Raw genomic sequence first — 22,044 nt, 5'->3', positions numbered from 1 at the left:
AAAACTATAAAATGCATCATGATATTGAATGTAGGTGGTAGGATAACTTGTTAAGTAGGGGCAATTAGTCTATAGTCTGTTTACTGAGGCATAGGATGTAAGTGCCCTTCTCAAAGACAGATTGCATCCAGATGGAATACTGTGCTCAGTACTGAACACCAGACCCTTGAAAGACTCAAGAGAGAGCGCAGAAGAGATCTGCCAGAATGTTGACTCTAGTGTGGAGACATCTCGGTACAGTTAATTTCACGGAGGAGATTAAAGAAAAAAAAAATCAATAGTGCAGTTGATAGTGGGGAGGTGAGCCTCAGGACACAGAATGACATCACTCAGTTGGTAAGATGGGCAGAGCAATGCCTAATGGAATTTAATTCTGATGAGTAACAGGGCTCGGAAGTGTGCGCTGAATGGCAAGGCCTCCGGGAGTACTGAGGAACAGAGGAACCTTGGGTGAAAAGTATGGAAATCTCTAGATGTAGTAGTGCATGTAGGCAAGATATACTCATTAAACAAGCGTAGAACACAAGAGCATGAGAAGTCATGGTATAAAACACCGCTTAGGCCACGACTAGAGTACTGTGTACAATTCAGGTCAGGTGAGAATATGATTGCATTGGAGAGGGTGCAGGGGTTGAAGTGCTTCATATACAAGTAAAGGCTGGATGGGCTGGGTACACATTCCTTGGACTGAAGGTGACTTTGGAGAGTTAACCCTCTTAACACTAATCCTGGGCATCTAGTTCCCTCAGAGGCCTTTAGACAATCTGTGTGAATTAGTTTGTTTCAACAAAGGACTTCAAACCTTCAGAGGTGTCTGATCAGTTAGAATGTGCTTGCACTGTGAAGATGTACTTCAATTGAACCACTTGTCAGGCACGGAATGCTGAAGGAAATAATGTCGTTGAAGTTATTGAAGTTGTATTGTCTTTAAGAGTATAAAACCTTGATGTACCACAAGTTTGGGAAGACTTTGCCGAGAGAATGTCTGTCATGATGGAAAAAAGTCTTTCATGTCCACCAGTTTCTCCAGTGATTTAGTCAGTCACAAAAATGGGTACTGCAGGAGCGTGAAGGAAGGAGCCCCTGTCCTTATTGGCACGTAACAGAGTTGGTACAGGAAAGGAAATTTGATGGTGATGACGTAAATGAAAAAAAACAGATGGAACAGAGATCTCACACACACAAAGAATCAGAAGTTTTTGTTTCTGTGATCATTTGACCGGGGGGGGGGGGGGGGTGTTGGGTGGAAGGATGCTATTTCCACCTATTCACCTATTTCCACAGGAAGTTTGCCTAAATTTATTTTTAAAGCTGACTTTTCCTTAGAGACTACAGGAACTGTTGAAGAACCCTGGACAGGTTCAAACACCTGCTTTGCTCAACACAACTTTTCCCAAAGTTTATCTGCAGGTGTCAGGCTCCTAATTAACACATGCCAAATCCTTCCGGAGGAGCTAATGACAAGTCTAAAAATAGGCAGGCCCAAGAACTGCAGTAGTAGCTTAGATTAGGTGCAGGATACATTTCAGTCAGCATTGTGGCTCAGAAGCGAGCGCAAAATGGCAGATACCGATGACGGGGTATTGCAAGTGCAAAGCTATGTGGATGGGGAGAAACAGGTGACCTTCCACTGTGGCCAAGGGACAAAATGAACCAAGGCAAAGCCAGCAACCTGAAAACTACAAGCTCAAAGCATTCCAAGCCAAGAATCCCACAAACAGCAGAATAAAGCAGTTTGGGACTAGGGGCAGGATTAGAACGGCAAGGAATGGTTGTGGAGTCCTGCTGATTTAGGCTTTGAGGTTATGGACAAGATTACTCCTGGTCCACAAGGTTTTCAACTGACAGTAGGGACAGAGTTACTCCTGTTGTATTAGAACAGGAGGTTAATGGAGAGGATTAATGCTGTAGAATTACGGACAGGATTAGTACTGTAACTGTATCTCTAAATTGTACAGGGTATAAACTACAGTGTGGAATCAGGCTCCCGACAGCTTTGCAGTTAGACTGAATTCCAAATAACAAAAATAATAGAAACCTAATGGAAAGTGTTTGTTAATTAATCCAACAGCAATGAGCCAGTTACAAGCCAGCCTTGCATTTTAATGTGTTTTGCAGGAGCACAATTAAAACTCATTTGATAGAATCGTATCTGAGGTATTAGGGCATTGGTAGGGAGGTTTTTCACCCAGAGAGTGGTGGATATGTGGAATTCTTTGCCCCAGAAGGCTGTGGAGCCCAAGTCTCTGGATGTTTTCAAGAAAGATGGATAGAGCTCTTAAAGATAGTGGAATCAAAGGTTATGGGGATAAGGCAGGAACTGGATACTGATTGTGGATGATCAGCCATGATCACGGTGAATGGCGGTGCTGGCTCAAAGGGCCGAATGGCCTACCCCTGCACCTATTGTCTATTGTGAAGATTCAGAGCAGAGATACCTGATAGTTTGAAGAGATAAAAACTTGAACTTACCTGCCCGCTGTTAGCCAAGTCATCTATTGACAGAGACGACTCCAACCGCAAGGACAGGCCAAAGTCGCAAAGGCAGCAGGTCATGTCGTTCTTCACCAGAATGTTGGAGCTTTTGAGGTCCCGGTGGGCAATGGGAATCTTCGGCCGGCCACAGGGGGTGTATTCACTGTGCAAGTGGGCGATCCCCTTGGCCAGCGACCCTCCCAGCAGGCACAGATCCTCCCAGCTGACAACGTGCCTCATCAAGTAGTCCTGCAGGTTGCCCTGGGGGTGATAGGCGGTGATCAGCCAGTACTGCTTGCCCATTTCTGTATCCCGCTCCTCTGCCGTCAGGAACTGCAGCACGTTCTCGTGCTTCAGGTTGGCATCAGAGAAGATCTCCTTCTCGTTCTTCCAGGACACGTATTCATCGAAGTGGAAGATCTTCGCGGCCACAGTCTCGAACTGCTCGGAGGTGCTCTGTCGTAGCTTGGCCTTGTAGACCTCAGCGAAGCGGCCCTTGCCCACGATGCCGTCCAGCTCCAGGGGCAGCAGTTCAGTGTTGTGGTTGATGTTATTGGCGCAGGTGGAGCTGATGTCAGACTGGTCGTCGTCCAGGCGGATGGCGCACCCTTCGCTCCGGTCAATCGGCCCCCGGATCCGATGACCCGCTTTCTTGACCTTCTGATCCTTTGCCCACTCTCTGTTCAGGGCCTTCTGTCTCTGGACCCGGTACAAGTAATAACCAAGGGTCACCACGAAAGCAATGACGAGCAGTGGGATGAGAGTGACAAGGATCACTTTGGTGATAGATTCCACATCCACTGGGATATCTAAAGTAGACGGATACCAGCAAAATTGTAAGAAAACACAGGCACCACAATCAGTTCTCAAAATCACCCTCTTGAATTGAATATTAAAAACAGAAACCACAGCCCAGAATTTAACCATCCCACTTCTGGGTAATCTCCCCTGAAGAAACAATATATCAAAAGAAAGAACAAATCACACATCTTATGAATGGATCCGAGTTTATCAATATTGACCAGCTCTGGAGCACTCGAGCAGAAAAGAATCAGTGGAGCATTCTAGCTGCTGTCAGCAACTGACCACTAACTGGTTAATCCCTGGGCTCTTTAGGGATAGAGAAGGGGAAACTTTACTTCCTTTTTAGGAGAGTGATGGTTTTTCCCTGTTTACCTTTAAATGTTGACAGTTAACACAGATGAACACGTCAGCGCCTACTTAACTGTTAAATTTTCCAATAACCTTTCGGAACTTTGTTCAGTCTATAATATGAAGTTGGTTTCGGGAAAGATTATGAGGCCCGTTAGTTGGGGGTCAATCATGGCTATGGCATTTTAGCTGTCCACGTGATACACAGTCCACACGCAGGCCAGGCCAGTTGACATGAAGAGCAACTTGTTGCCCATGCAGCAGGCTCCCGCTCCCCACACAGCTGAAGAATCCAAGGGAACGACAGAAACCGGTATAGTTTGGCACTGGCGGCGTCGCAGGAGTTGCCTGTCGGAGCAGTACTCTTTGTAGGACTGCCTCAGGGACTGCTGCTCAGGATTTTTCCTCTGGGTTTACTCCTGCAGCCATCCCCACAGGTGGGTATAACCGCAAGGCAGCAGAGCTTTGAGATCAGAGCTTTCCCCTTTCCTAGACGAGATGCCAACCATGGCTGACGAGCCCCATCAGCCTGAGGCAACTGGTTTTAAGATGCTAACAGCCCGCATTTGCCCCTTCTCCTGTCAGTAGAAATGGTTCCCCCGGGCTTAGTAGCTAAGCCGCATGTGAAGGCCAGGAACTGGACTTGGTTGTCAGAGGCTGTTTGAGACATACACCATTAGGCGCATTTAATGGGTAGTGGGAGCTTATCCCAACTAGCTCCCCTGAACTTAAGGAACCATTACATCTCATCAATCGCTCTTCTGCATCCATTGTCTTCATGGGCCACCATGTTGCTTTGAGGTCAGAAAGTTATGGGTTTAAGATCTCAGCCAAAAAGGCATGGATACATAATTTGGGAGAAGATTCCCACATGGCAAAGTGGGAGTGCTGGGCAGTCAGAAGGAGTTTCTTTCAGTTGAGGTTTTAAATGCTTGTCTAAAGTGAAAAGATTTCGCTGGAGTATTTCAAAGGTCAAGGGTCTCATTCTTTTAAAAGCCTCTCAATCCTCAAGCCCTCATTCTTGTATCAGCCAGCATCTAATCCATGTTATCAGATCATTATCACATTTCTACTCGCAACATCTGGCTGCATGCAGTGTAGGTACCTTTCTCTATCATCTATAAAAGGGACCTCATTGAGTGCAAGGTGCCTGGGAGATCCTATGGGCCCAAGAAGGTACAACAAAGAGGAAAGCATTTCCTGTAAAAGTGTGTGGGAAGGACTACGTGTGTACTCAGCAACTCTCACCACTCTCACTGCTCAGAGTGTTCAACCTTCAATGGAGCTAAACAGTCCAGGAATCAAACCAACTATGCTTCACAGGACAAATGTAGGTACTACATGAATCACAAAGGACTTTCAGAGTTTCGAACAGTAGTACAAGTTATGGATCTGTTCACCCCAAAGAAGCAGCAGCTTCCGAAAAGGAACGATGGGGCAACCATGGCTAACAAGGGAAGTCAAAGCCAGTATAAAAGTAAAATAGCAAAAATTCACAGGAGTGCGAGAGGATTGAGAAGCTTTTAAAAGCCAGAAGGGAACCAAAAGACCATAACGACAGAAAAGCTGAAATCAGAAGGTAATCTAGCCAATAATATATACTACTGAGGACACCAGAAGTTTTTCTCCCCCCCCCCCCCCCAGATATAAAGAGTTAAAGAAAGACAAGAATGGGCATCAGACAGCTGGAAAATGGCACTGGTAGGGTAGTACTGAAGGGACAAAGAAATAACAGATGAACTGAAGGAGTATTTTGCGGCAGTCTTCATTGAGGAGGATTCTAGCAGTGTGCCAGAAATTCGAGTGTCGGGGACGGGGTGAGTGTAATCACTAATAATAAGGAGAAGGTGCTTGGGAAGCTGAAAGGTCTGAAGGTAGACATCATGTGGACCAAATAGCGCTCATTCTAGGGCTCTCAAAAAGGTAGTTTAGGAGATTACGGAGGCATTAGTAATGATCTTTCAAGAATCACTAGATTCTGGAATGGTTCCAGAAGAAGGGAAAATTGCAGATGCCACTCCACTCTTTAAGAAGGGAGGGAAACAAAAGACAGGAAATTATAGGCCAGGTAGCCCAACGTCGGTGGCTGGTAAAATGTTAAAGTCCTTTATTTAGGATGAAGTAGAGGTACTTGGAGGCACATGATAAAATGAGCTGTGGTCAGCATGGTTTCCTCAAGGGGAAATCTTTCCTGACAAATCTGTTGGAATTCTTTGAGGAAATAACAGGCAGGATAGGCAAAGGAGAGTCAGTGGATGTTGGTTATTTGTTTTTTCAGAAGGCTTTTGACAAGGTGTCGCACTTAAGGCTGCTAAACAAGAACTCATGGCATCACAGGAAAGATAACAGGGTTAATGTACAGTTACAAGATAAAGTTTGTGAACCCTTTGCAATTAGCTGGTTTTCTGCATTAATTACTCATCAAAGGTGGTCTGATCTTCATCCAAGTCACAGTAATAGACAAACACACTCTGTCTAAACTAGTAACACAACCAGTTGTACTTCTTCTCATCAATACTGAGCACACCATTTAAGCAATCACAGCCTAGTTTCGAAAAAGTATGTGAACCTCTTCTACAAAAGCTATTTGGAGTCAGGTGTTCCAATGAATGAGATGAGATTGGAGGTGTGGGTTGTAGAGGTGCCCTGCCCTATAAAAAAGACGCACTAAGTCAGGTTATTGGCAGAGCCTACCCTTCAAGAAATATCTGTTTATATGCACCAAGCCTTGATCAAAACAATTTTCAGAGGACCTTTGAAGAACTGTAGAGATGCATGAAGCTGGAGAAGGCTACAAAAGCATTTCTAAAGACCCGAGCATTTATCAGTCCACAGTAAGAGAAATTGTCTACAAATGGAGGAAATTCAGTACTGTTGCTACTCTCCCTAAAGTGGGCATCCTGCAAAGATCACACCAAGAGCACAAGAGCTGAAGGAGGTGAAAAAGAGCCCAAGGCTAACAGCAAAAGACCTGCAGAAATCTCTAGAACTTGCTGAAGTCTGTTCATGTGTCCACTATAAGAAAAACACTGAACAAGAATGATGTTTATGGAAGGACACCATGGAGGAAACCACTGCTCTCTAAAAAAAAACATTGCTGCACATCTCAAGTCTGCAAAATATCACCTGGATGTTCCACAATGCTTCTGGGACAATATTCTGTGGACAGATGAGACAAAAGTTGAACTTCTTGGCAGAAATGCACATTGCTACGCTTGGAGGGAAAAGGGCACTGCACACCAACAGCAAAACCTCATCCCAACTGTGAAGCATGGTGGAAGGAGCATCATGGTTTGGGGCTGCTTTGCTGCCTCAGGGCCTGGACAGCTTGCAATTACTGAGGGAACAATTAATTCAAAATTGCATCAAGACATTTTACAAGAGAATGTCAGGGTAGCAGTCTGTCACCTGAAGCTTAATACAAACGTTTGTAGAAGTTGGATGATGCAAAAAGACAATGATCCAAAAGACAAGAGTAAATCAACAGCAGAATGGTTTAAAATGAAGAAAATGTGTGTTTTGGAATGGCCAAGTCAGGGTCCAGACCTTAACCCACTTGAGATGCCCTGCCATGACCTGAAGGGGGATGTTCATGCAACGTATCCCAGAAATATTGATTAACTGGAACAGTTTTGTATGGAGAAATGGTCTAAAAATTCTTCCTTGCCATTGTGCAAGTCTGATCAGCAGCTACAGGCAACTTTTGGTGGAGGTTATTGCTGCTAAAGGAGGTTCTACCAATTATTAAATACAAGGGTTCACATATGTTTCAAAAGGTACATTTAATGTCAGAGAAATGTATACAATATACATCCTGAAATGCTTTTTCTTTGCAACCATCCACGAAAACAGAGGAGTGCCCCAAAGAATGAATGACAGTTAAATGTTGAAACCCCAAAATCGCACCCCCCCCAGCTCCCCTCCCTCCCACGCACAAGTGGCAGCAAGCAAAGATCCCCCCTCCCCCACTAGCAAAAAAAAAAGGTATCGGCGCCCACCACCGAGCACTCAAGCGTGCAGCAAAGCAACAGCAAAGACACAGACTTGCAGTACCCCAGCCTGGACTGTGAATGATTAAACAATGTGTTCAATAAAGATATGAAAAGTACAATTGTTTGTGTTACTAGTTTAGGCAGATTGTATTTGTCTATTATTGTGACTTAAATGAAGATCAGACCACATTTTATGAGTAATTAATGCAGGTAATTGCAGAAGGTTCACAAACTTTTGCTTGCAAATGTATGATTAGCGTTAGATTCCTCTGGGCATGTACTCACTGGAGTTAAGAAGAATGGGGGCTGGGAATTCTCATTGAAACATATCGAATATTGAAAGGCCCAGACAGAGTAGGGGTGAGGAGAATGTCTCCAATAATGGGAGAGTTTAGGATCAGAGAGCACAGCCTCAGAAAAGAAGAACATCCCTTTAGAACAGAGATCAGGAGGGATTTCTTTAGTCAGAGGGTGGCAAGTGTGTGCAATTTTTATTTGCCACGGTTGTGAAGTTCAAGTCATTGTGTGTATTTAAAGTGAAGGTTGATACAGTAGGTTATTAGTAAGGGCATCAGGAGTTACAGGGAGAAGGCAAGAGAGTGGAGTTAAGAGGGCAAATAAATCAATGATGATGGAATGCTGGGGCAGACTCGATTGGCCAAACAGCTCAAACCTGCTCCTCTGTCTTATGCAAATCAAGAAGGCTTAAAGGAATGACTGATTCTTAAACAGCCCAGGCAGATAACTGCAATAGATACTGTAACACAAGCGCAGCACAGAGATTGCAATATCCTCTCCAGAGCTGTAAGCAGTGCATAAAGCCTTGCATGTTTTCCACCTGATTTGTACTTTGCCAGTGAACCATTACTTATTTAAAAAAAACACCTTACTTTTGTATTTATACTTGATGGGCCAACACGGGTGAATGCTGTCTGCAAATTAATGAGAACAGTGAAAAATAACACTGTCTGCAGCAAATTATTTACTCCTGGTAGTAATCTCTCATGGGCTACTATCAGGAACCGAGTCTAATTTATTACACATTTGGAATGGAGTCCTCAGCTCACCTGCTGTGAAGCAGATATCCTGTAACAGTCCCCCATGCTCTTATCCTGACCAAAAAGACATGGGAGTATAGTTCTGTCTGTATTTAAGGACTGTAAGCACAAACCACAGAACCACCAGCCTGAGAGTCCAACATCAGTGACAGATAACTTACTGGAAGGCATTCTACCCGCATTTGGAAAGGCAAGGATTGACTAGGATAGTCAGCATTGCATTGTGCACGAGTGACAGTGCCATGATTGTGTGTGTGTGTTTTTTTTTGAAGAGGTGACTGATAATAGTAGAACAACTTATGTGTCTACAAGGCTGTTGACAAGGTCGCACATGATAGGCTGGTCTGAACATTTCGAACATCTGTGATCCAGGGGGGGCTAACCAACTGAATGCAAGATTGGCTTGGAGGAAGGAGTCAGAAGGTTATGGGTAACTCTAGGTAATTTCTTAGGTAAGGATATGTTCAGCACAGCTTTGTGGGCTGAAGGACCTGTATTGTGCTGTAGGTTTTCTATGTTTTCATGTCTCAGTTCTGTAACATCTTTGAACAGCATGTTACTGAACCAACAAGGGAACGTGTTATCTTGGATCTGGTCTTAAGTAATGACACAGGTAAAATTAGTGATCTTGTAGTTAGGGACCCTCTTGGAAAGAGTGATCACAGTATGATTGAGTTTCTCATACAAAAGGAGGGTGCAATAGTTCAATTTAAAATCAGTGTATTATGCCTAAACAATGGAGACTACAATGGGATGCGGGAGGATTTGGTTAGTGTAGACTGGGAACACAGGCTATATGGTGGGATGGTTGAGGAACAGTGGAAGACTTTCAAAGAGATTTTTCATGGTGTTCAACAAGAGTATATTCCAGTTAAAAGCAAGGACAGTAAAGGATGGGCAGAGCCAGCCATGGATAACTAAGGAAATAAAGGAAGGCATCAAACTAAAAGCTCGGGCATACAAAGTCGCCAAGAGTAGTGGGAAACTGGAAGTTTGGGAAAACTTTAAAAAGCGACAAAGTCAAGTCAAATTTATTTATGTAGCACATTTAAAAACTACCCACGTTGACCAAAGTGCTGTACAGATCAGAGCAGATAGCTAAAATCACAAATACAAAAAACACAGACATAACCAACAAGGCAAACAGCTTATAGGCACAAAAGAAACAAACACCAGGGCCGAGGCACAAGTCAAAAATCAGCCACATCAGGAGGATTCAAACACTAGTGAATAAGAGTAAGTTTTGAGCCTGGATTTAAAAGAGTCGATGGAGGGGTCAGATCTGATAGGGAGGGGAATGCTGTTCCACAGTCTAGGGGCTACAATAGCACAAAGGCACGGTCACCCAAGCTTAAGTTTAGATCATGGGACAGCCAGGAGCCCCAAGTCAGCTGACCTGAGGGACCAGGAAGTAGAATAAGGGGTTAGAAGGTCTGTGATGGGGGGGGGCAGCCCATTTAGGGCTTTATAAACAAACAGGAGAATCTTAAAATCAATTCTAAGAACCACTAAGCCAGCAATAAAGAAAGGAAAGATAGATTCTGAAAGTAAGCTAGCACAAAATATAAAAACGGATAGTAGAAGTTTTTATAATTATATAAAGTGGAAAATGGTGGCTAAAGTGAACATAGGTTCCTTAGAGGAGGAGAGGGGGAATTGATATTGGGTAATGAGGAAATGGCAGAGGCTTTGAATGACTATTTTGGGTCGGTCTTCACGGTGGAGGACACGACTAACATGCCAAAGAGAGATGTTATGGATACGATGGGAGGTGAGGACCTCGATACAATAGCATTCACTTAATAGGTAGTGCTGACCAAATTTGTGGGCTGAAGATAGACAAGTCTCCTGGTCCTGATGGAATGCATCCCAGGCTACTGAAAGAAATGGGTCAAAGTTATAGTAGAGGCTTTGGTGATAATTTACCACAATTCTCTGGACTCTGGGCAGGTCCCAGCAGATTGGAAGACAGTGAATGTCACGCCACAGTTCAAAAAAGGATGTAGGAAAAAGGTAGGTAACTATAGGTAACTATTAGTTTAACATCTGTAGTTGGGAAAAAGCTTGAAGCTATCATTAAAAAAGAAATAACGAAGCATCTGGAAAGAAATGGATCCATCAGGCAAATGCAGCATGGATTCAGTAAAGGCAGGTCCTGTTCGACAAACTTACTGGAGTTCTTTGAGGATATAACGAGCGCAGTGTATAGAGGGGAACAGATGGAGATGAGGAGGAACTGCTTTTCTCAGATGGTGGTGAATCTGTGGAATTTTCTGCCCAATGAAGCAATGGAGGCTACCTCAGTAAATATAGTTAAAACAAGGTTGGATAGATTTTTGCATTTTTTTTTGTGTGCCATACTCTGCCAGAGCCTCGGCGACCACTTTTTCAAGTGGTTGTCTTAAAGGAAAGATTCTGTGAGTGGTCCCCCACATCCTTCTCACAGCGCAGTCTTTTTTTTTTTACGAGGCCGAGTTGCAAGCTCGATACTCAACCCGGCACGGATGGAAAGCGTGCCTGGGAGCGGCCTGACTGGATTTGAACTCGGGAACCTTCGCTCCGAAGTCTGGCGCTGATGACACTGTGCCACCAGCCGGACTCCGGAGCGATTTTTGCATAGTAGGGGAATTAAAGGTTATGGGGAAAAGGCAGGCAGGTGGAGGTAAGTCCATGGCCAGATCAGCCATGATCTTATTGAATGGCAGAGCAGGATCAACAGGCCAGATGGCCGACTCCTGCTCCGATTTCTTATGTTAGGAAGGGTCTCGGCCTGAAACGTCGACTGTTTATTTCCACAGATGCTGCCTGCCCAAACTGAGTTCTTCCAGCATTTTGTTTGTGTTGCTGTGGTAGAGGTCTGTTTTTTTTTATGATTGGAGGTCTGGACCAGTGGTAGGCTGCAGGGATTAATGCTGGATCCCCTGTTTGCCACATCTATTAACTATATGGACAAGAATACAGATGGTACGGTTAATACCTTTGCAGTGACACCAATATAGGTGGTGTAGTGGACAGTGAAGAAGGCTGTCTAAGATTGCAAAAGGATCCAAACCAACCGGGAAAGTGGGCAAAAGCAAATGGCAGATAGAATTCACCTCTGACAAGTGCAAAGTGATAATATCAGGGATGGATGCACACAGTGAATGGCAGGGCCTTGGGCAGTGTTGTATAGGAGAGAGAACGGAGGACATGTAGGTAGTTCCTTGAAAGTGATAACACGGTCAGACAGGGCAATGAAGAAGGTGTATGGCACACTTATCTTCACCATTTGAGGCAGTGAGTACAAGATTTGGGTGAAATCAAGTCACAGCTCTACAAGAGATGGGTGAGAACGTACTTCGAGTATTGTGTGTAGATCTGACAGCCACACCATAGGAATGACATGATTAAACGAGAGAGGGTGCAGAAAAGGGTCTGGAGGACTCGAGTTAAACACTATACCTGTTTTCCCTAAAACTAAAGGAGGCTGAGAGGTGACCTTTTAGATGTTCATAAAATCACAAGGGTCATAATTACAGTAATTTTCCCAGGCCAGGGGATCCTAAAACATGAGTGGGGCAATTTAAAAAAAAATAACATACCCAGAGGGTTGTGGGGACAGGGAGCGTTTTAGTGGCAGGTGCAACTACAGCACTTATTGCTGTCCGGACAGGAGGGGGACATGGGCCGTGCTGGCAAATGCGATTCACTCAGGAAGGCAGCTTGTTTAGCAGCAACATGTTGGGACAAAGAGCTTGTTTCCATGATGTATAACACTATGACTCTGGGTGCTTGTGATTCAAGTTCTGTCTTTCGCTTTTAAACACACCCATTACGGGGGGGGGGGGGCGAGGATTAGAACACAAGTGGGAATTTCACAATAGGTGCATTGGGTGCAGAGCAGGTCACCCAAGAGCAAAGAGTGGTAGTAACAACAGTTGAGCATCACTTTGCCTTAAGCACCAAGGAACCAAATGCTAGACTAAGTAGGCTTGCTCAGGGAGGCAAAGAGTCTCCAACTTCAGATTGGCAGGATTTTACTAAAATCTAGAGCCCTGCAAAATGTGCAAGCAAACCTTTCAATTGTCTTCACTAGTGCACCTTTGGAAGCAAGTGAGCAGTTCACACAGGGAAAGGTCCCAGAAACAGTAATGTGATAAAAAAATACAGATCATCTGCTCAGTCAGAGATGCTGTTTCAGGAGTAGCAGCCACACTACTGACAAGAAAAGTCTTGCTCTTCAAAATAGTGCTGTAGAGGTACATGACAGACAGAGTTTCGTACAATGACACCATTGGTTACACGGGACTCCCTCTGTATTGCGATGGAAGCAAACTTGGGCGGTATGGTCGAGAGGAGACCTTGAAACCATGCGTTTACTCAAAAGGCAAATGGGACAGCACTGAGCCAAGGCTAGGCAATGATGGTAGAAAATGTCCTTGATGCATCAGCCCCAACCTTTTAGCAACAGTAATATTTGGTCACAACAGATACACTTCAGGCAAGCGTGTTTGGACAGCTGTGTAAATAACACACACCTCACTGTTAAAAAAAAGGGCTGGCCCAAACTCTTTGCCAAAAAGGGGGCCAGCTAGGTTTGTAGGATTTGTGCGCAAATGCTGGGAGTCTTTGGAGGATGCATTCCTAAACCACTCCCTGGCCCTATTCACGAGGCTTGACTTATTTTGGCAACAGGCAAAAGGTGTGGGAAAATAGCCCAGAGCTTTCAAGTCAGCCTGGGTTGCTGCCTATTGTCAATTTAAAGCACAGCAGAACAAACTGTCAGAAGCAAATGAAACTGAGCTTATTTTAAGTCAGACTGTTTATTGGTTTCCAGAAGAGGGTGAACGTGCTTTGCAATACATTCCAGTGCAGGGGGCTGAGGAAGTTCAGACAAAGCACCACAGACTTCCCGAAAGAATCAGACTTTTAAAAAGTCCGACAGACATTTGTTTGATGTGGAACTAGGACCAAAATTGAGCAAGGCTATTGTGACCAGACTGAGGCCAAGGCAACAGACACACAGTGGGAAGGGGGAAAGAAACAGTTTCTGAAGGTGAGCCTTGGGAGCTTTGAGGAACAGACTGTGACCATCGTCCTTGTTATGTGCTACATCTTTATATTGGATGCAACTTTCTCTAAAATCTATTGTGCTGGTAAATGCAGCAAGAGCTTTTAAGTTGTGGTTGTGATTAAGGTTAGGTATAAATTGGCAGGGGGGAGGGGGTGAGGAAGGAAAAGAGCTGGTGATAATAATTGATAAATACGAAAATGCTACACAGCAGTGTTATTTATATGGGGACAATAGTGGACAGAGAGCAGGAATGGCTGGTCGAGTGAAAAGAAATATCTTGAACTGAGAAGCAGCTTACTGAGTTTCAACTTGTGCACAACAGATAACAAGTTCAGTCTGTACTTTAAAGGAGCCAATAAAAAAGTTCAGAAAGAGCCAACTTTTGAGACACTGGAGTTGGACATCAGTCAGCCCACAATAAATGAGAGACAGTATTATCTGCTTGTAAACATGGTCGAGTGGTAGCAGGCTTTGATGTGCTAGTAAATTTAAACACAGACAGGAAACCACATGTCTGAGATCAGACGTACGATTTGCCTCCAACCACAGATGCAGTGCGCAACACAAGCTGCAGAGTCTGTTTTCACTTAGGAAGAGGGAGGACAGCTGGGATTGTCAAATGGCGATTAACCAGTGCCTTCCACCTCACTTTGGGGCATTTTAAAAACAAAACTGGCCTTTGAGGAGTTAAATTGACAGAAAGCAGCCTCCTTCCACTTTGAGTCTGTTCCTGGGATTGCCAACGTTTAGTAATGGCCTTCCCACGGGTCGCAGCCAACTGTAATCCCAATGTCCGATTGGCCAGATTGCTTGTCCCACATCCAGCACTGGACGAGAAGGAATTTCCCTCAACACTGGGGAGCCAGTGACTTTTGCCTTCAATTCCCCACCACAAACCATCAAGTTCTAGCCACCAATTCAGTCTCTCTCCCAGGAAATAAAGGCAGAAAACAAACTGTTTAAATCCCGGCCTCCGATTGGAGGATATTAATGGGCTTCAACAAGATACAGGCAGGCTGTAAGAAGAGGGCAGACGGGTGCCTGATGGGAGAGAAAATAGTTCTGGTTTTTTATTAAAAACAAAACACATGGGATCTTGGGTTTTATACAGACAGGCATAGCATGAGAGCATGGTGAACGCTAGGTTAACCACAGAGTACTGTATCCTGTTGCAGAAACAACTCTTTAGGAAAGGTGAAAGGGTTAGACAGGGTGCAGGAGAATCCCAACAGGAATGATTCCAGAGATGAACTTAGTCACCTGGAGAAAGAGTGGAGTAACTGGAACTGCCCTTGTAGCAGAGGAGTTGAGAGGGGATCTGATACAGGGTGAATGGAGAGAACTTATTCCCAGGGCATAAAGGCAAAAAGAACCAAAAAGTAGATTAGGTGAACTCTTTCTGAAACAAAACGCAGTGTATTTGGAGTCCAGAATGCACTAGCAGGGCTGGCAATGCAGGCAGATTCAACTGCAGCTTTCAAACGAGATAGGGAGAGCACAGGAAAGGATTTACAGGACTGAAAGAGAAACGGGAGAAGTACGGTGTGGGGGGAACCTTGTGCTTGGAGAAGTGGCACCAACACGAATAGCATGGCCCGACACACCAACAGCTCTCAAATTCTATGAACCTGGTGTCGAGCTCCTGTTCTTCTCCCCTTTAGAAATGCCCCCAGTTATCAGTCCTGTTAACAATGGTCACCTCCACCAGGAAGAGATCGGCAGAGGGGAATCTAGAACGCTGAAAAGAAAGCGAAAGCAGGCAGAGTAGGAGAGTAATTTGGATAAAGATAACCAAATTACACCAGGAATGGATAGAGAACACAAAGAAAGGACTGCACCAATACATAGGCTTCAGAAATAAAAAAAAATGGAATAAGGCAAATATGGCTACAAAAAACTTTGTTAAAAAATGTTTGAGACAACAATGAAATTTGCTGTACCTGAACATGAGAATGAAGATAGATTGTAAACTGATACAACTCCAATCACAGAATCATGGCTACAAGGCGACTAAGGAAGGGAGAAGAATGCTGAAGGATCTTTGATATTTTGGAATGACATCTAAAAAAGTCGGGTGGCCTTCCTTGTAAAATCAGAGCATTAGGGAAAAAAATGGTTTGGCTCAGTAGATCAAGATGTGCAATAGGTCTCACTCAGACTGGTAACATCTCTACAATCTCCGTCAGCACAGGTGCACCACAAGGCTGTGTGCTTAGCCCCCTGCTCGACTCACTTTACACTTACAACTGTGTGGCTAAGCACAGCTCCAATGCCATACTTAACCTTGTTGCTGACACCACTGTCATAGGCCGAATCAAAGGTGGCGATGAATCAGCATACAGTAGGGAGATTGAAAATTTGGTTGGCTGGTGCCATGACAACAACCTCCCACTCAATGTCAGCAAGACCAAGGAGCTGATTATTGAATTCAGGAGGAGGAAACTGGAGGGGGCGGGGGTGTCCACAAGCCAGTCCACATTGGAGAATTAGAGGAGGAGAGGGTCAGCAACTTTAAATTCCTCTGTGTTGTTATTTCAGAGGACTTAGCCAGGGCCCAGCATGCAAGGGCAATAAGGGCAATTATGAAGAAAGCACGGCAGCACCTCCAGTTTAGGAGTTTGTGGAGATTCGGCATGACTTCTAAAACTTTGACAAACTTCTATAGATGTGTAGTGGAGAGTATATTGTCTGGCTGCATCACAGCCTGGTGTGGAAAATGCAATGTCTTTAAATAGAAAAAAATCAGACAAAGAGTGGTGGATGTGTCCCAATCCTTCACGTGCAAAGCCCTCCCCACCATTGAGCACAGCTACATGGAACCCTGTCACAGGAAAGCTGGCTCCATCATCACTACCCAGGACATGCTCTCTTCTCACCGCTGCCATCAGGAAGGTGGTACAGGAGCCTCAGGCCTCATGCCACCAGGTTCAGGAACATTCATTACCCCTCAATCATCAGACTTATCAACATCATTCAACTTCACCTGCCCCATCATTGAAAAGTTCCCACAACCTATGGACTCCCTTTCAAGGACTCTTCATCCCATGTTCTTGGTATTCATTGCTTGTTTGTTTGTTTGTTTGTTTATTTATTTATTTATTATTTCTTTCTTTTTTTACTCGCACACAGTTTGTCATCTTCTGCACTCTGGCTGAACTGCTAAGTTGGGCGGCCTTGTACTGATTTTGTAATGTTATTATTCTTTAGGTTTACTGAGTATGCCCACAAGAAAATGAATCTCGGGGTTGTATATGGTGATTTATATGTCCTTTGATAATAAATTTACAGTCATCATTTTGGAAATAAGTGTCATCGTAACTAGCTCGGATCCTTCAGGGACATTGTAATATTGTGTACTGCTTTAGTCTTCTTAACTCAAAGGATGAGATATTTGCTATAATGCAGTACAAAGCCTCAAATTGATTCTGGAGATAGCAACATTGTTAAAATGATATTGGTTGAATGGCCCTATATTCACTCGAGTTTAAAGTTCTAATTAAACTTTATTATCAAAGCACATGTATGTCACCATATACAACCACGAGATTCATTTTCCAGCAGGCATACTGAGCACATCTATAGAATACTAACAATAACAGGATCAATGAAAGATCAGTTCGAGTGCAGAAGACAACAAACTGTGCAAATGAAAATAAATTGCAATAAATAAGGAGAATATGAAACAGCAAGATAAGGATTTCTTTAAGTGGGATATGGTTGTCGGAACACCTCAATGGATGGGCAAATGAGTGTGGTTATCACCTTTTCAACAGGAGCCTGATGGTTATGGGGTAGTAACTGTTCTTGAACCTGGGGGTGAGAGTCCTGAGGCTCTTATACCTTCTACCTGATGGCACCAGTGAGAAAAGAGTGTGGCCTGGGTGGTAAGGATTTTTGATGATGGATACTGTCTTTCTACAGTAACGTTTCATGTAAATGTGCTCAATGGTTGGGAGGGCTTTACCTGTGATGTACTGGGCTGAATCCACTACCTTAGAGGAATAAGAGATGTCATTGAAATTAACAAAGTTTTGACAGAATTAGACAGACTAAATACAGGGGGCGGGGGGAATGTTTTCCCTGGTCAGTAGGCTGGTGGATACTACAGAAACCAAAGACTGAAGTCGCTGATGAGGAGGGCAGACATTGGTATTGATTTAATTGTTGTCACGTGTACCAAGGTTAGTGATAGACTGCATAAAGATCATGCCATTAAAAAAAATGACATGAAGGTAGTCAAAACAAAGCAGAATGCAGAATATCATGTTGCAGTTACAGGGAACGTGCAGTGCTGGTAGACAAGCAAAATGTGAGGGCTTCGGTGAGAAGTTCAAGAGTTCATCTTTCACAGATGAGAAATCCAACCAAGAGTCTGATAACAGTGAGATAAAAGCTGTCCTCGAGTCTAATGGTTTTGTTTTCAAGAAGGAATTATTTCCCACAAGGGATGGTGAATCTGAGGGGAAAAATGCTACTGAGCTAACATAAGGAGACAAATTTCTAGACATTAAAAGACATCAAGGGGTATTGGGATAGAATGAGAATATTTATACCAGCCAAGCTTTCATTGAATGGTGAAGGAACCTAAAGAGTGAACTATTCAACTACTGCTCCCAATTTTTTTACTATTGATCACTCAGTTAACAAAATCTCCAAGACAATGTCTGACCTGAGCAGAAAACCCATTTTCATTCTCAGTTACACATAGGCTTACAACATAACCCAATGTCTGCTGGAACCCCAGGTCAAGGTGCCTTCACTCCCAAGTTAAAGTAGCATCGCTTTCTAACAAATTCATGGGACCTCCAAATAAAAAGATTCAAGCTGATAACTTGAGTATTCTTTCCTTTTGTGACAATAACTTAAGCTCATAGCTACCTGCAAACAAAGGCAAGTACCAAGGAGGGGTTGGCAGTCAGAAGCATTCACAGTCTCAAGGTATCAGATCGCAATAAAATCGATTGTGTTGTTACATAAATTTGTCAGTTAATTTACATCTGGTGCTGTAAGCAAGATTAAAACCTATAGAAAGGCTTCCAGGTTTTCTGACAACCAATACAGTGACAAAAGGAGGTGCAGACTGCCATCCAAAACCCGAAACCCAAACAATTAAATTGATTTATACCCAGGACCAAAGGAAATATAATAGAATATATTCCATCTCTAAGATAGCAAAACATTCTGAGCCACTGCACAGGAATGTTACTGAACAGAATTTCCACAGACTACTTTAGGAAATGGCATAAACAAATGCATTGTCAAAGAGGTTTTTAAACAAATATCCTTCCTGAAAAAGGTTCAGATGAAATTCAAGGTCATGGTTCTGACCAACTGAAGACACTGCTGGCAATATTGAAACAACTAACTTTGGGGGGGTGGGGGTGATGAAGACGACAGATTTGGGTGAAATAAAACATCCAAGGCCTGGAACAGAATGTTTTAAGAGGTTGACAGAGGTAGAGAGGCAGTAGGTTTTGTAAAGGAATTCCAGAGAGTGTAGCCCCAGGCATTTCAAAGCATGAATTCCAGAAGTTGAAATGGAAACACTGGGTATGCAAAGTGGAAAGAGATGTGGAGATCTCCAAAAGCTGCGAGACTGAAGAAGGAACAAAATTCCAAATCACATCACCAAACATTTCATTATCTGATGCAACTCACCATCTGTGAATATCAGCTTGTCATTACATTCTGCCTCCTTTGAGCACGAGCAAATGTAGAACACAGAACCCCGAGCCTTCTTTTCTTTCATCTCACATCTTGTATTATTGTAGTCATCCAGCACGTGTCCATACAGAGGGTATGCTGGATTGTGGCACAGAGTTTCTATAGTCACATTGGCATCTTGCTTCCTCCTGCAGGTCAAGGGAAAGCAGAAGCCTTTAAAATAGGTCAAGCCAAACACGAAAAGAGATCCAATGTGCAAGTATTGTGAAGCTCGATACAATTACTTTCCAGGTCTTGCCAATGATCTCTACAGGTCTTGGGTTTCACTTTAATATAGAAACATAGAAAATAGGTGCAGGAGTAGGCCATTCGGCCCTTCGAGCCTGTCCATGAAAACAAATCTGCTGGAAGTAGCCATAATAAAGGCTATAATGTTCAAATTAAAATCAGGCACTCCAAAGGGACCGCTGGAAAAACTTCAAGGAAGTTATAGAAATTGCATACCGCCTCCCCTGAACGGCAATGAATGCTGGTTCTAGGAGAGTTCTCCATAATGATAGACTTTAAGTCACCAACTAGTATGGAGGAGATACAGACAAATGGTACTGAGGTGAAAGACAAGACATAGGATTGCAAATTTCTTCTAACACGTGCGGGGAAAACTTCACTCCAAGTTACACTCAGTTTATCATTATCGCCCTGGTTGTGGATTCTAGCACTGGAAGGGAGTGTATCTTTGGATTTACCCTCTAGGAATCTGTTACAGCTTTAAATACTTCTCTTTATGTTCATTTGAGTTTGGAAGATTGAGGGATAATCAATATAATATGACACTGGCGTTGCAGCTCATTTAATCTCAAAAGGTCTGCAGGCTTTTATGCAATTAAAATATTTTTTCCCTAGAATGACATGATAGTTTCTGCTCTTTCACCATTTTTGATCAATTAATCAAATAACAATTAAGAAGGGATGAATAAATCTCCAATTACGACTTGCATCTTGCCTTAGCCTTACCATTGAAGATCACTTGGCAAGCAGTATCCAATAATTACCTCCTACTGGAGACTAATAATAATTCCCAAGGAAGGAGCTGCCATTTATGTTGCTTAAAACTCTTTACAGGCAATTAAATATTTTTGCAATCTTGGGAATATGGGGAATACTTTGAGCATCCTCAAACAGCAATGGGAGAGAGAAAAAAAGAGGCCACGTCTTCTGTTTCAACAGACATGAGGTATTGCAGATGCTGAAAGTCTAGAGCAACACACAATTCTGAATATGCTATTTTGAATGTGCTGTGTATGTTTTTACATCCTGGCCCCAGAGGAATGCTGTTTCGTTTGGCGGTGTCCATGTATGGTTGGATGATAATTATACCTGAACTTGAAATCGATTTAATTTGAATTTTTTTGATTTGGCATTGTGCTGGAGGAGCTCAGCGGGTCAGGCAGCTTCTATGGACAGGAATAAGCAGTTGAGATTTTGGGCCGACAGCCTTCATCAGGACTCGTGAATGAAGGGTCTCAGCTCAGACCTTTGACTATTTATTCCCATTAGATGCTGCCTAACCTGCCAAGCTTCCTCCAGCACACTGTGTGTATCTACTATTTCAATCACTGGTTATCAGAGATCTGAAAGCTGGAATTCAAGTAACACCTCAGTGATGAAAGTTCTCACTACAGAAAAGTCAGAAAGCAAGAAGAAAGGGTGAAAGGGGAGACATTACCAGATTGAGACACACACTTCATCCCTGCTCTCGCAGATGGAGCTCTTGTTGCAGTTACTTATGCAGGAGCCAGTATTGGTGCAATTGGTAGGTTCCATGTCACAGAACCGGCAAAGTTCGTTGAAATGCAACATGTTACTGAAAGGACTGTCTTTCTGTTTCCCTGGAAAAGAGAAAAGGAAGTAACAAAAATTAATCTTTCAGAATAAGTCAGCCCTTTCTTGCTAAAAATAATGGGGGAACCCACATTATACAAATCTAATTGCTTAAATCTGGGAGGAATAGTTTTATAGATGCAATGAAGGAGGTGTCTGAGCTGGGTTTGAAACAATCCCTCTCTCCTACGTTATGCAAATTTGTCCTGCTCAAGACAGGCCATAAAACAGAGGAGCAGAATTAGCCATTCAGCCCATTGAGTCCAATATGGCAGACTTACTATCCCTCTCAACCCAATTCTCCTGACTTCTCCCTGTAAGCTTTGACATCCTTACTAATCAAGAACCTATCAACCTCCACTTTAAATATACCCAATGGTGTTCTCCACAGCCGTCTGTGGCAATGTATTCCACAGATTCAACACCCTCTGGCTAAAGAAATTGCTCCTTATCTCTCATCTAAAGCGACACTCTTCTATTCTGAGACTGTGCCCTCTGATCCTAGACCGCCCCATTATAGGAAACATCCTCTCCATATCCACGCTATCTAGGCCTTTCAATAGGTTTCAATGAGAGCCTCACCATCCATTCTTCTAAACTCCAGCAAGTGTAGGCCCAGGACCATCAAAAGCTCCTCAAGTGTTAACCCTTTCCCTCCCAAGATCATTCTCATGAACCTCCTCTGGACCCTCCCCAATGCCAGCACAACTTTTCTTAGGATCAGGGGCCCTAAACTGCTCACAGTACTCTAAATGTAGTCTGAACATTG

The 22,044-nt window shown here is 43.5% G+C and overlaps 1 protein-coding gene across 1 annotated transcript in view; it reads right to left on the bottom strand.

Annotated features, from left to right (window-relative positions):
- Positions 1–22,044, bottom strand: part of tgfbr2b (transforming growth factor beta receptor 2b) — a 76,029-nt gene that overhangs the window by 28,077 nt on the left and 25,908 nt on the right. The window contains exons 2-4 of the mRNA XM_063069839.1: positions 21,121–21,283; positions 19,389–19,582; positions 2,473–3,284 (exon numbers count right to left, since the gene is read on the bottom strand). Of these exons, the coding sequence (XP_062925909.1) occupies positions 2,473–3,284; positions 19,389–19,582; positions 21,121–21,283 (1,169 nt within the window). The remainder of the gene's footprint in view (positions 1–2,472; positions 3,285–19,388; positions 19,583–21,120; positions 21,284–22,044) is intronic.

Source organism: Mobula hypostoma, chromosome 17 (genome assembly GCF_963921235.1).
Source record: "Mobula hypostoma chromosome 17, sMobHyp1.1, whole genome shotgun sequence".
NCBI classification, from domain to species: Eukaryota; Metazoa; Chordata; class Chondrichthyes; order Myliobatiformes; family Myliobatidae; genus Mobula; species Mobula hypostoma.
This window is presented reverse-complemented; position numbering and strand designations above follow the sequence as displayed.